The sequence below is a fragment of the Doryrhamphus excisus genome, chromosome 5 (assembly GCF_030265055.1).
Source record: "Doryrhamphus excisus isolate RoL2022-K1 chromosome 5, RoL_Dexc_1.0, whole genome shotgun sequence".
NCBI classification, from domain to species: Eukaryota; Metazoa; Chordata; class Actinopteri; order Syngnathiformes; family Syngnathidae; genus Doryrhamphus; species Doryrhamphus excisus.
Window position 1 is genome coordinate 7,849,652 of NC_080470.1, and position 12,383 is coordinate 7,862,034.

The window sequence follows — 12,383 nt, forward strand, 5'->3', positions numbered from 1 at the left end:
CTTGCTTCCAGTTGCGCCTTCTCCTGTTGCCACTGGAACAGAAGGTGTGCTGGTATCACAGAATGAGTGCATGTGGAGGTGGCTGGTTTCCCTCAGGCGGCCTTTCTTCAATTTCCTGGCAACAAATGCTTCTATTAAATCTTCACTCACACATTGGTGCTGGGCATGTTATGTAATACAGTTTTGCAGTTTTGTGTCCTAGCAGGGGCCATCCACTCCACTTTTGTTGGCTCAACCGAATTTGTGATACTTGGTCTTGGTACACTGAGCACTGGCTAAATTCTATTATTCTATTTCAGGAAGTGTAATTTATGGTCTTTTGTAGCACAGATAAGACTAAACCTTCCTTCACACCTTTAAATTGTATCTCATTTAAAATAGTGTCTTTGTGATTGAGGGAAAGTACAGAGGAACCTTGGCTAGCATTATTAATCTGTACTCAAACTGAATCTTTTTTCTAGTATTCTAGATTTTACTATTATATTTTTTATTATAGTTAAGAAAAAGCTGAAAGAAACAAACAATTCATATAAATACAGTACATATAAATGATGAAAGAAAGGGACTTTTAAGGTTACGTTTGCCTTCAAGAAGTCAGTTATACACATTTGAAATTTATGCTCACAAAATATGTCTTGCATATATAGAAACTTATATATAAACTTATGAAATATAGAAACTTTTTTTGTGACTTATGGCATAACTGTGTTAGTTAGCAAAGAACTACAGAGTCAACCCATATCCATTGTTGCATTGGCTAATCACCAGAATTCACCTTTATGTGTTGTAATGTCCATGTAATCTGCCAAGGGCCTTCAGAGTTAGGAGTGCTGGCTGATGTCAGTTAAACTATTAATATTAGGATTGTGATATGGTGGTGGTATTAAAAGGTTGATTAGGTTTTTTAAGTACCCACTGAAGGCCCAGGTACAAAATGCACCCATCACCATTGGTTCATCTACATGTTAAAGTGCCACTTTGTAGTACTGTAGTATTACTTAATCCTGTACATCTACAGACAACAGATAACAATGGCATCTGTCTATTGATAGATACTAAATATCAACAACTTCCTTTAGGACAGCCCAAAAAACGGAAACTAATTCATGCAGAACATTTTAATTTATTATCCTTAAATAATGTACATTATTGTGTCAGTATGAGAAGACAGTAACTCACCATAATTAACCTAAGTTATGTTTAAATGGCACATGGCCATTTGTAGGCGTCTACAGCCTTATGCAAGAACAAGATCAATAACTGTGTTCATAAACCAAGACAGTTGCTTGTGTTCCTGCATGAGAAACAACAGCGCTAATTCATCCCCAACAAGGAGACCGAGAACAGAACCACTATTATACCCCACAAAACTGGTCATGTTAAAGAATTGTTACATAGCTGCCTTCAATGTTTTCTTTCAGGGGAGGGATCCTATATCAGTATTCTCTTTCATATTTTCTTGGTATCTGTTCAGTTAGTTCTTGATAAAATTGCCCTGTTTTGTCAGCTGATCTTTTTTTGTCATTGAGTTACATGTCATGTAAACGCCAGGATACCAATCTGTCACTACCAATTAATACAATCGTAGGCAGATAATTTACAGATGTATCACTTACTGTATTTTCATGACTTTAACCTGGAATTAAATTATTAGCATCATTTGAAATGAATTCCTAAGCAACATACTTTTACTTTTTCTGACATGACGAAACCCAAACCACAAGAATTCAATAACAAAGTGAGAAAGAAAGTGTGTCATCAAAAGAGGGTATTGTATCTATTGAATTGCTTGACATTCCATTTGCTGTATCTTTATGTAACCCATAAATCCAAGGCTACATACGGTAATTTGGAAGGTAGTAACTTTGGTTCATAGATTATATGTTTGGTGTATTGGTTGTGGTATTTCTTGATGCTGCACAATGGAAGTGAGCTCTATAGTTTGTAAAAAAAAAAAAATGATACAATCATCATTCAATCAATCAGCAACTTAACACTAGAAAGGGGGGTAGGTAGGTAGGTAGGAAATATACAATACAAGTTGAAAGGTTGACAGAAGCAGCTGAATGAATGATTGCAGCTTCCGGGCTGCCATGGCCAATGAAGTGCTTTGCTGAGAATGAAAAGTATTTTTAACCCATAATAAGGCTGAGCTTCATTGTGTGTTTTAATCGCATAGCCTGTCCTGAAATGCACCATCTCAAAGAAAGACTGTCAGAGTAGGGAATCCACTAGACAATAACGTGTCTTGATGTTGTACATGAAACAAGCTCGAAACTATGATTTATTCTTTATAAATAGCGGCATAGTGGCAGTGGTTAGCACTCATGTCCTGGTTTGAGCCCGGCTTGAACCACTCTGATGTTCTCCTTAAGACTCTTCGGGCTGTGGGTTGAATGCAGAAAACAACTTGACTCATTTACAGTTTTGAATGACATGAAAAATGTAAACGTAGCACAAACACTGATTTGTTTGAGTATATGTATATTATGTATAAAACACCACTCTCATATTGAGTGTACTCAAACACTGAATACATAACAATTTATTCAGTCTCTTAAAGCTACTTGTTTTGTAAGGGAGGGTGTTTTCGGGGACACATTGGACAAATATTTGTCAGCTCTGACTGATTATCATTTGATAGAAATTTCCCAGCTTCCTCCTTTCATGTCCTTTCCCTTTGGCTGACTCCACCAGTAGTCTCACCCATCCTTTTACCCTGATTCGCTGTGAGGTGTGATGACACATTGGAGGCAGGGGCAAAGACTATAAAACCTCCACTCCGGCTGGATTCACACACACACATTGTGGATCTGACTGAGGATATTTAACCACCACCCAACACAAGAGAGACAAGGTCCAGGACCAGCCACAGTCTGCTACGATGTGTAAAGGACTAGTATCACTGCCTACCTGCTGCTTGGAAAGGTACATGAAGATTCAGGAAATCTACCGGAATGCTGCTGTTTGCTTTTCTTCTGCGTATACCCATGAGCAATTTGCTTTATTATCATTGAGCAGGTTGAAGAAGATTTCAGTTTTGTTTTTGTGCATAGTAGACAAATTAATGCTGTGGTTACCAATGTGTACATATGAAAATTTGACTTATTTTGTTGATATTCTTTTCACAGGGCCAAAGAGCTGAAGGCAAGGCTGAGAAAAATATTGCATAAACCTGATGGGAGTCTAATCTGCTGTAAAGTAGGAAAAAACAAGTAAGCAAAGTCATTAAGGTTGTTCTATGGCATCACCACAACAAATATCTGTGCCTTGTTTAAGTTTGATCAACTCTAATCATGCACCATTTATTTTAGGGTAACCCTAGAGGAATGCCTGAGGTGGAAAGAGTCATTTGAGGAACTCCTTTCCAGCAAATGTAAGTATATCTTTATACATGTGTATTGTTGCAGCAATTACACAGTAATATAGACACAGTTGCAAATGACTGTAGCAGCCATGTTGTGCTACTACTAATTAAATTTCCTTTCTTACCCCAGATGGACTGTGCGCCTTCACTTCCTTCTTATTATCAGAATTCAGCGAAGAGAACATTGCATTCTACTTTGCATGTGAAGACTACAGAAGTACCAAGTCTCTTGCCAAGCTACCTGCTAAAGCTCAGAAAATCTATAATGAATTCATAGGAACCGATGCTCCACGGGAGGTAAAGAATATGAACATCCTAATATTCATTTTGATGAGTTTATTACGGATACGGACTAATCTGGCTCTGTTTCTGTTTCTTAGATTAACATTGACCATGAAACTCGTGACGTCACTAAAGCGAACATGCTGTCCCCATCACCCTCCTGCTTTGACCAAGCGCAGCACAAGATCTACATGCTCATGGCTAAAGACTGCTACCCGCGTTTTCTGCGCTCATCTGCCTACCGGGATCTCGTCAGTCAGGCCAAGCCTAACACCACAGCTATAAAACTTCCTCAGCAGGAGAAGAAGGTTTGAACGCTCATTGTAGACCCCATCAGGGGACAGAGCTGAAAGACATTCACGACCGCAGCACATTTGCTTTTGAACCTGGAAGAAAGATTTCCTCAAACTGGAATGTTAATGAAAAGCTCGTCTCAAAAGTGGTTTGACTGTAAATTCAATCAAGAGTAAAAAGGCTGAGACGATCCCACAGAACTTATTATAAATGAGAAAAGCACTTTAAAATTTGCCTTTAGGCAAATACTCGTGTTTGTCATGTCTGTGCAAAGTTCAACATTGTTTGTGAAATATATGTACTGGGTATGCTATGATTTTGTATTGAATTGCTTGTATTTTATACTGTTTATTTTTTCAAAAAATACTATAATTATGTGCAATATACAGTATTATTTATGTGAGTGTTGTATTTTTATACCAAATTAAATTAATACATTAAAAAATTATGTGGAAAATTCAGTTATCATTTTTAAAAGAAAATGAAAGTATTTGATCCCTTAGACCTGCACGGTCTAAAGTATACATGAGTGATTGAACTGCAAGAAGTATGTGTAATATACTGTAGTATTACTGTAGACCATTGACCGGTCCATAACAGGAAAAGTGATAATCCTTTTCAATGCTCTATTTCCATGACATCCTTCAACCTGTGTTTTGTTTGGCTGTTATTCACCTTGGAAACCATGAGAATAGGAAATACTTCAGCAAACAGGAAGGACAACAAGAGAAGTGGCTGTATGAACGTAACAGAGAGAGCTATAAAACATGATTATCTTCCCAACTGTTTGCACTTGCCATCAACATTAGGCAATAAAATGTAGAAAAAACAATGCAACAGTGGAAAACCATCACTCTTTCCATCAATCGTTCAATTTCAAAGAGGTATTAGAAAAATCTTTACCACCTCTAGTATATGATTGAGATAATGTTGGATATCCGATTTTTTTCTCCTTAAAATGATTTATATATACTGTATCATATAGTAACTATATCAGTAAATCCTGGAGCTGAATGTCTATTTTGCGTATTCAAATGTTATCAGTATAGTGCGGAGGCAGTGGAAGGCAGGGAACAGCTGGTCCTCAGACCTGCTGCATAATGAAAAGCTTATAATGCCACTTCCCTCTATTGTGACCTTCTGACATGGTTGTCATGATGAGAGTGCCACAGTGTGCACCATTCATTACTTGCTTAGTCATTCTCTTTATGTACCAAGCAGTCTTTTTAGAATGAATTCAGTCATTAGTAACTTTATAACAGTAAACTATCACTTGTATTGTTATATAATATTTGCATGTGTACGCAAGATGTGTCATGTGCTTTTGTGAATTACAAGAAGCATGCACTTTGAGAAGCATATTGGAGCAGTGGGCAGCATTCCAACTTGCCCAGGAAAATCATATGCCTTGTTCAAGCCTTGAACAGTGGCGAGGGAAAGCCCTGTACTCACAATTTTTATATAAGCATATGTCTAAGTAAGAAAGCAAGCACATTTGTTTTAGAATGATTGTTTTGTGTCATTTTCACCCAGTGGGGTGGTGCATGTACCTGGGCCACCAATGAGGACTTAAGCGTTAACAATTATACAAACGATCAATAGTATACAAAACGCAATATAACAATCCTTTGCATTACAGAATTGGGGATGAATAACTCCAAACTCTAAAGTCAGAAAAACAGTTAACCCTTTACCCTCCATTATATTGTATTATAGTGCACTAGCAGTGCTTCACAAATAGTGGGGCCAGCCCCACCCCCAGAGGGAAGCGGCGAGCTGTCGGGGGGTGAGGTGAGATGCATGGAGTACCAGTGCTTTCAATTTTAGTACAGACCTGCCAACATGTACAAATTTACCGTACTCAACATGCAATTTGACTCTTGAATGTGTGTGTTTGCTTCACTGCTCTCGATTTTGTTTCATTTTCCTGGTTCCAGTCAGATAAATAGACAAATACTTTCTCAGTAGTATAACAACTCTAAGTGGTATGAAAACATTTGTCTTCTGAGGCTGCATGACAGAAAATAACCGAGAACCATAACTGAGGACCACTGCTCTAAACAACTCCAAACCTCTACACTACAACAACATTTGGAGCAGTTCAGAATCATTCATTTATTCATTTTCTACCGCTTATCCTCACGTGGGTCGCAGGGGTGCTAGAGCCTATCCCAGCTGTCTTCGGGCAAGGTCGCCAGCCAATCACAGGGCACATATACAGACAAACAACCATTCACACTCACATTCAAATCAAATCAAATCAACTTTATTTGTAGAGCACTTTTCCTGCAAGGAGATGCGACACAAAGTGCTTTCCAGAATTAAAACAATTACCACAATTAAAAAGGAAAACAATGAAGAAAGAAGAAAGCCCCTCCTTCCCACCCTCCATACTAGACCCACACACACACACACACCCATCCACCCACACACACACACACGCAAGCACACAATCACCCACATTAGGGAGACATGGCATGGTACTGAGGAACAAGGAAACGCCACCTTTGGGGCCGTCCACACTGGGAGAAGCTGCAGGCCGTGCCATCGGAGGACCAGCACCCGGGCCCTCCGACTCCGTTAGACGGGCGGACCCCCACATTAAAGGGAGGAACCCCCCAGCCGGCCGTGTCGAAGGGACCCAAGGATGGCACCCCCTCAGCATACCCAAACAGCCCCCAGTGTGGAGGACCCCCCTGAGGAAACACTGGAGTTGGAGCTAAAAACTAAGACCATAAAATAGGACTAAAAGATAAAACATAACACTGGAGTTAAAAACTGAAGATTAAGAGCATAAAATAGGACTAACAAGATAAAAACAAAACACTGAAGTTAAAAGGTGAAGAATAAGAACATAAAATAGGACTAAAAGGATGAAAACATAATAAAAGCTTAACAATATTAGTTAAAAGCCTGATTAAAAAGGTGCGTCTTTAATCTTCTTTTAAAAATATCAACAGTCTCCACAGACCTGAGGCTCTCCGGCAGGCTGTTCCACAGGTGGGGGCCATAGTGGCTAAATGCTGCCTCACCGTGGGTTTTTGTTCTAGGTTTTGGTTTCGCTAAAAGGCCAGTGCCGGAGGACCGCAGGGACCGCGGGGGTTGATATGGTAAAAGCAGATCAGATAAATAAGAAGGGGCAAAGCCGTTAAGACATTTAAAAACCAGTAAGAGAATCTTAAAATCGATCCTGAAGCGGACGGGGAGCCAATGCAGCGACTTTAAAACCGGTGTAATGTGCTCCCGCCCTCTGGTCCTCGTCAGCACACGTGCGGCTGAGTTCTGTAATAATTGGAGATTTAAAATACTTTTTTTGGGAAGACCAGAGAGCAGGGCATTACAGTAATCTAAACGACAGGATATAAAAGCATGCATTAGCACCTCCGTGCTGGCCTGAGAGAGAAACGGGCGGACTCTGGCTATGTTCTTAAGGTGATAAAAACCTATTTTTGTTATATTTTTAATATGTGGGATAAAATTTAGCTCAGAGTCAAAAATCACGCCCAAATTTTTGACAGAGTCGGCTAGTTTAATATCCTGTAATTTTGGTAAAAGTTTCTCTCTCTGGCCTTCAGGACCTATGACTAAAACCTCAGTTTTGTCCTGGTTGAGCTGCAGGAAATTCTCTGCCATCCATGACTTAATGTCTACAATGCAGTTAAAAAGGGCATCAAGTGGCCCTGAGTCATCAGGAGACAAGGCGATGTATAGCTGTGTATCATCAGCATAACTATGGAAGCTGATGCCGTGCCTCCTGATCACGTCCCCAAGGGGAAGCATGTACAGATTAAAAAGGAGTGGACCTAAGATTGAGCCTTGAGGAACCCCACATTCAATTTCATGGGTTCCTGAGGAACATGTATCCATACTTACATAAAAACATCGGCCTGTGAGATAAGAACAAAACCAGTTAAGAACAGTACCAGAGAGGCCGACCAGGTATCTAAGTCTATTTAATAAAATGTGATGGTCCACTGTATCAAAAGCAGAGCTTAGATCCAGTAGAACCAAGACTGTGAGGTTCTTGTTATCCAAATTCCACCTGATGTCGTTTAAAATCTTTACAAGTGCTGTCTCGGTACTGTGGTTCCTCCTAAAGCCAGACTGATGTTTCTCTAAAATGCTATTTCTGTTTAAAAAGTCATTAAGTTGGTAAAAAAAAACAGTTTTTCTAAAATTTTACTTAAAAACGGCAAGTTGGATACGGGTCGGTAATTATTAAGATTGTTGGGATCTAAATTGCTCTTCAGAAGGGGCTTCACCACCGCCGCTTTGAAGGCGGTGGGGAAGACACCCGTCTGAAGAGAGCAATTCAAGATGTTTAAAAACTGCTCCTCAAAGAATCCATAAAGTGATTTTAAAAGTGATGTGGGAATTGGATCTAAAAGGCAGGTTGTTGGGCTTACTTGGGAGAAAACTCGACCAAGTGTCCTTGCATCAACCAGGGCAAAACTCTCCAGTCTCTCCTCAGGCAAGGACAACAGTCCAGGTGTGGTAACAGAAAAAACTTTCTGGGGTAACAGGCAGGATCTGATGTCCTTGATTTTAGTTCTGAAGTGATTCATACCTATGGACAATTTGGAGTCGCCAATTAACTTAACTTTAGCTAATAATACGACAAACAATAAAATATATTACACTCGGCACTCACTTGTAAGCACTGGTCTGCAAGACTTCCAATGGAAGTTGGGACAAAACCCATTCCCTGACTGACCTAGATAAGATAGATAGATAAAATACATACAGCATATACTGTATATATTGGTTTGTTTGATTCACACAGAATGATGAACAACATCCTATTTGTCTCCATTTTCGTATTGCAACAATATCAATTAAGCACGACACCAATTCCGAGGTCATTTTAATATATGCGAAATACATACAGACAAATGCAAATACAATTATAACACTGTTTGGCATTAAAAAAAAACAAATGAAGGGTGTGTTGAATTTTTGTAATTCATGTGTTTATCTTATTTCTATGCACAGACTCAATATGTTCTTTGCTGTTGTGCTACACTGACATCTAGTGTATTTTATTGTTCATGCAGGTGCAAAAAAGAATTGGCTAATCTCCACATCGGCAGCCTTGGTACTTTTTGACAGAATGGAGACCAAAGTAGAGTCTCTGGTCTGGTGAAGGCTTTGTGGAGCTGATGCCTCCACCATGTTCTGCTGTGCTACCAGACCCTTGGTGATTGTGCAGTGTTAGTTTAGTATTTCCTGATGAACATGTGTGAAAGACATAAGTGAGAGGAACATTAAACTATATTTATTATTATGGACCTGATGAAAGATGAAACTAAACCTCCAGTCAAAAGTTTTAGAACACTCCAATTTCTCTGTCTTTCTCATGTCCAGTCTCATTTGGATATCTGTGTCTCCTAGCACAAGGGTTGTGCTCCAGTACTGATGTGATTTTTTTAATGAATTTTTAGACCTACCAAGATTGACCTGCTTCGTCTGTAGAGACCATTTGTTGTGCTTTGAGTAAATGAAAAACGAGCTGACCATGGCTTAATTCTGTTTAGTTGCAGTTTTTTCAAGATCCTTCAGTTTCAGCACTGTTTTTTTAATCCTGTGCAGTCTGGTATATGATATACTGTATACCTGGTATATTTACAAATTCCCTTGACCACATCTGTATTTTTTTCTCCATGAACTCATCACTTTTTAAAGTGATGGCATGTGAACATATTCCATCCATTTCTAGAGGTGCTTCTTGCCTCCCTTTGGATGCATCTCTTTCAGCCTCCTCTAGATGGTGATGCAAGTCCATCCCAAAAAGCATCCAGCCAAGATCTTCCTCCCCATTAATTCCTCCAGCAAACAGAGTCTGGAGTGAGCAGATAATCAGGGTTTTTTTTGTGGGGGGGTATTGAACCTCTGAGGGGAAGTTCTTTGAGCACAAACAGTCTGGAAGGGAACAGAGAAGAATATGACAATCCAAGCATGGGAAATTTCTAAACAGTCCCTCGTGTATGGGGGATATTGAAACAACTTGTAACTCGAAAAAGTTCCTCTGAGGCCACATCCTCTGTGTGTTTAGGATCACACTGCACAGGGTTATTTTCAAAGAGGTTATTTCAAAGTATTGTGAAATTATTGTGCGTTCGAATCGAGACACATTTTAACTCCACAGACAGTTTTTCTCAAACATATAAACTGAATTTATTTACTGGGTCATAAAATGCTTTAACAAGGTGAACAAAGTTCCCAAAGCCATGATTTTTTATTTTTTTATTTTACTACCTTAGCCTCAAATATTACAATTTAACTGTCCTTAAATGGATTAATATAAAAAAAAAATATTAACCTATCTCTGACATATACATCACATCAGGCTTGGAGAGCATAACACAATGTGTAGTTAGGTTCATGGAAAAAATGGCAAGTTATGATTGAAAATTGTATTTAAGAAAGATGTATTTTGTGTACCCCCCCCACACTTCCTGTTCTTAATGCATGCTCCCATCTGCTTAGGTCTGCATTAGCAACCAAGGTTTTAGGCTATTTTGGAGCTTTATTGGACTACAAGAACAGGATTGCTTTCCGACACCTTCATTTTGGTACTGATGAATTTAAATGAGTAGTGACTTCCACTATTCACTACCAAGTCAATGTAACTTAAGGGTGACCGCCTAGCAACAAGACCGGATGCAAGAAACAGGGAGATGGACATGATGGACATGAACGAAATTAAATCAGTGGCGCCATTTGGGAGCTGATGGGCACAATGAATGGAAGAGAGCAATCAAATGGAGATGGTAAATGTACGGTATTGAATGCATGTTCATGTCAAAGAGTAAGATTAAGCAACAACAAGATCTCATTGGAGGAACAAAATAAGTACATTAAAATTTTGAAAGTTAAGTAGAGTAAAGTCTGGAAAATGACAGTAATCCAGGCCAATACGAAGGACGTAAGGAAATACAACATTAAGTACATTGAATAAATAATAAATACAATAGAGAAAAATACATAATGCAATAGTATATCAAATAAATACACCATTTTGTCATAGTTTTACTCACTGAGTGAATGTTTATATGTTAGGAGGAGGGGACAATCCCTAGGGGAATATGAAATCACTTGTAACTCTAAAAGTTCCTCTGTAATCACATATCTGTCTTCTCACGTGCCTCAATTTTATTTTCATGAGAGTTATTGAAAAGTATTATGAAATCATTATGGATTTGAATCGTTGAACCTGTTGCGCACAGGCACGTTTTGTAACAAAGACAAGCTATGAACACGGTGAAACTCATGCAGTATACTGGCACTGTAGTCGGTGGAATGATTCACTAGTAGGGGACTAGTTTGTGTAACATTCTTAGAATGAGCTTGACAGGATACTCTTGTATTGTGTATTAAACTAAATATCGCAAGATTTGGAGTTGGATGTGTGATGTGTGAGACCGGCCACGTTGTTTGGTCTAGAGCAGGGGTGGGCAAACTACGGACCGGGGGCCACAAGCGGCCCACCAAGCATTTGAATCCGGCCCGCCAGTATTTCAACATGGATCATACAAGCTGGCAACATGACTTGCAAGTCTTATTCAGAAAAAAAAAAACAACAAAACTATAAAATTCAATTTCGTAGTTTGGTCTGATGTTTAAAGTGCTCATGAAAAAAGGGACATGAGAACATACAGCAGATCATATGACACATTTACAGAATTAGACAAATAATCAAGGCAAATTAATTCATTGCTTTATTCATTTTCTACTGCTTATCCTCACGGGGGTGCTGGAGCCTATCCCAGCTGTCTTCGGGCGAGAGGCGGTTTACACCCTGGACTGGTTGCCAGCCAATCACAGGGCACATATAGACAAACAACCATTCACACTCACATTCATACCTACGGACAATTTGGAGTCGCCAATTAACCTAGCATGTTTTTGGAATGTGGGAGGAAACCGGAGTACCCGGAGAAAACCCACACATGCACGGGGAGAACATGCAAACTCCACACAGAGATGGCCGAGGGTGGAATTGAACCACCCGTTCGCCGTGCAGTCAAGGCAAATTATAAGCGTTAAACATAGTGTATGTTTGTGTAGTAAATATACGTATGTTCTATTAAATATATGTTGTCCCCGGGACAATTTTGTTAACTCAACGTGGCCCACGAGTCAAAAAGTTTGCCCACCCCTGGTCTAGAGATAGTGCCACAAAGGAAAAGACAGGAAGCAGAACTGAAGATAGAAGAGATGAGGATGCTGAGGTTCTCATTGGGAGTGACCAGGATGGATAGGATCAGGAACGAGTACATCAGAGAGACATTACATGTTAGAGGCTTTGAAAATAAAGTCAGAGTGACCAGATTGAGATGGTTGGGACATGTCCAGAGGAGAGATAGTGAATATATTGGTAGAAGGATGCTTTGTTTAGAGCCGCCAGGGAGGAGGCGTAGAGGAAGACCAAAGAGGAGGT

The 12,383-nt window shown here is 39.4% G+C and overlaps 1 protein-coding gene across 1 annotated transcript; it reads left to right on the top strand.

Annotated features, from left to right (window-relative positions):
- The first annotated feature begins 2,806 nt into the window (after positions 1-2,806).
- LOC131129438 (regulator of G-protein signaling 5-like) lies at positions 2,807-4,727 on the top strand. Its single transcript, XM_058073008.1, has 5 exons — positions 2,807-2,928; positions 3,132-3,215; positions 3,315-3,376; positions 3,498-3,664; positions 3,748-4,727. Exons 1-5 carry the CDS (start codon positions 2,885-2,887, stop codon positions 3,961-3,963), a joined length of 573 nt encoding a protein of 190 aa, XP_057928991.1. The 5' UTR covers positions 2,807-2,884; the 3' UTR covers positions 3,964-4,727.
- The last annotated feature ends 7,656 nt before the right edge of the window (positions 4,728-12,383 follow it).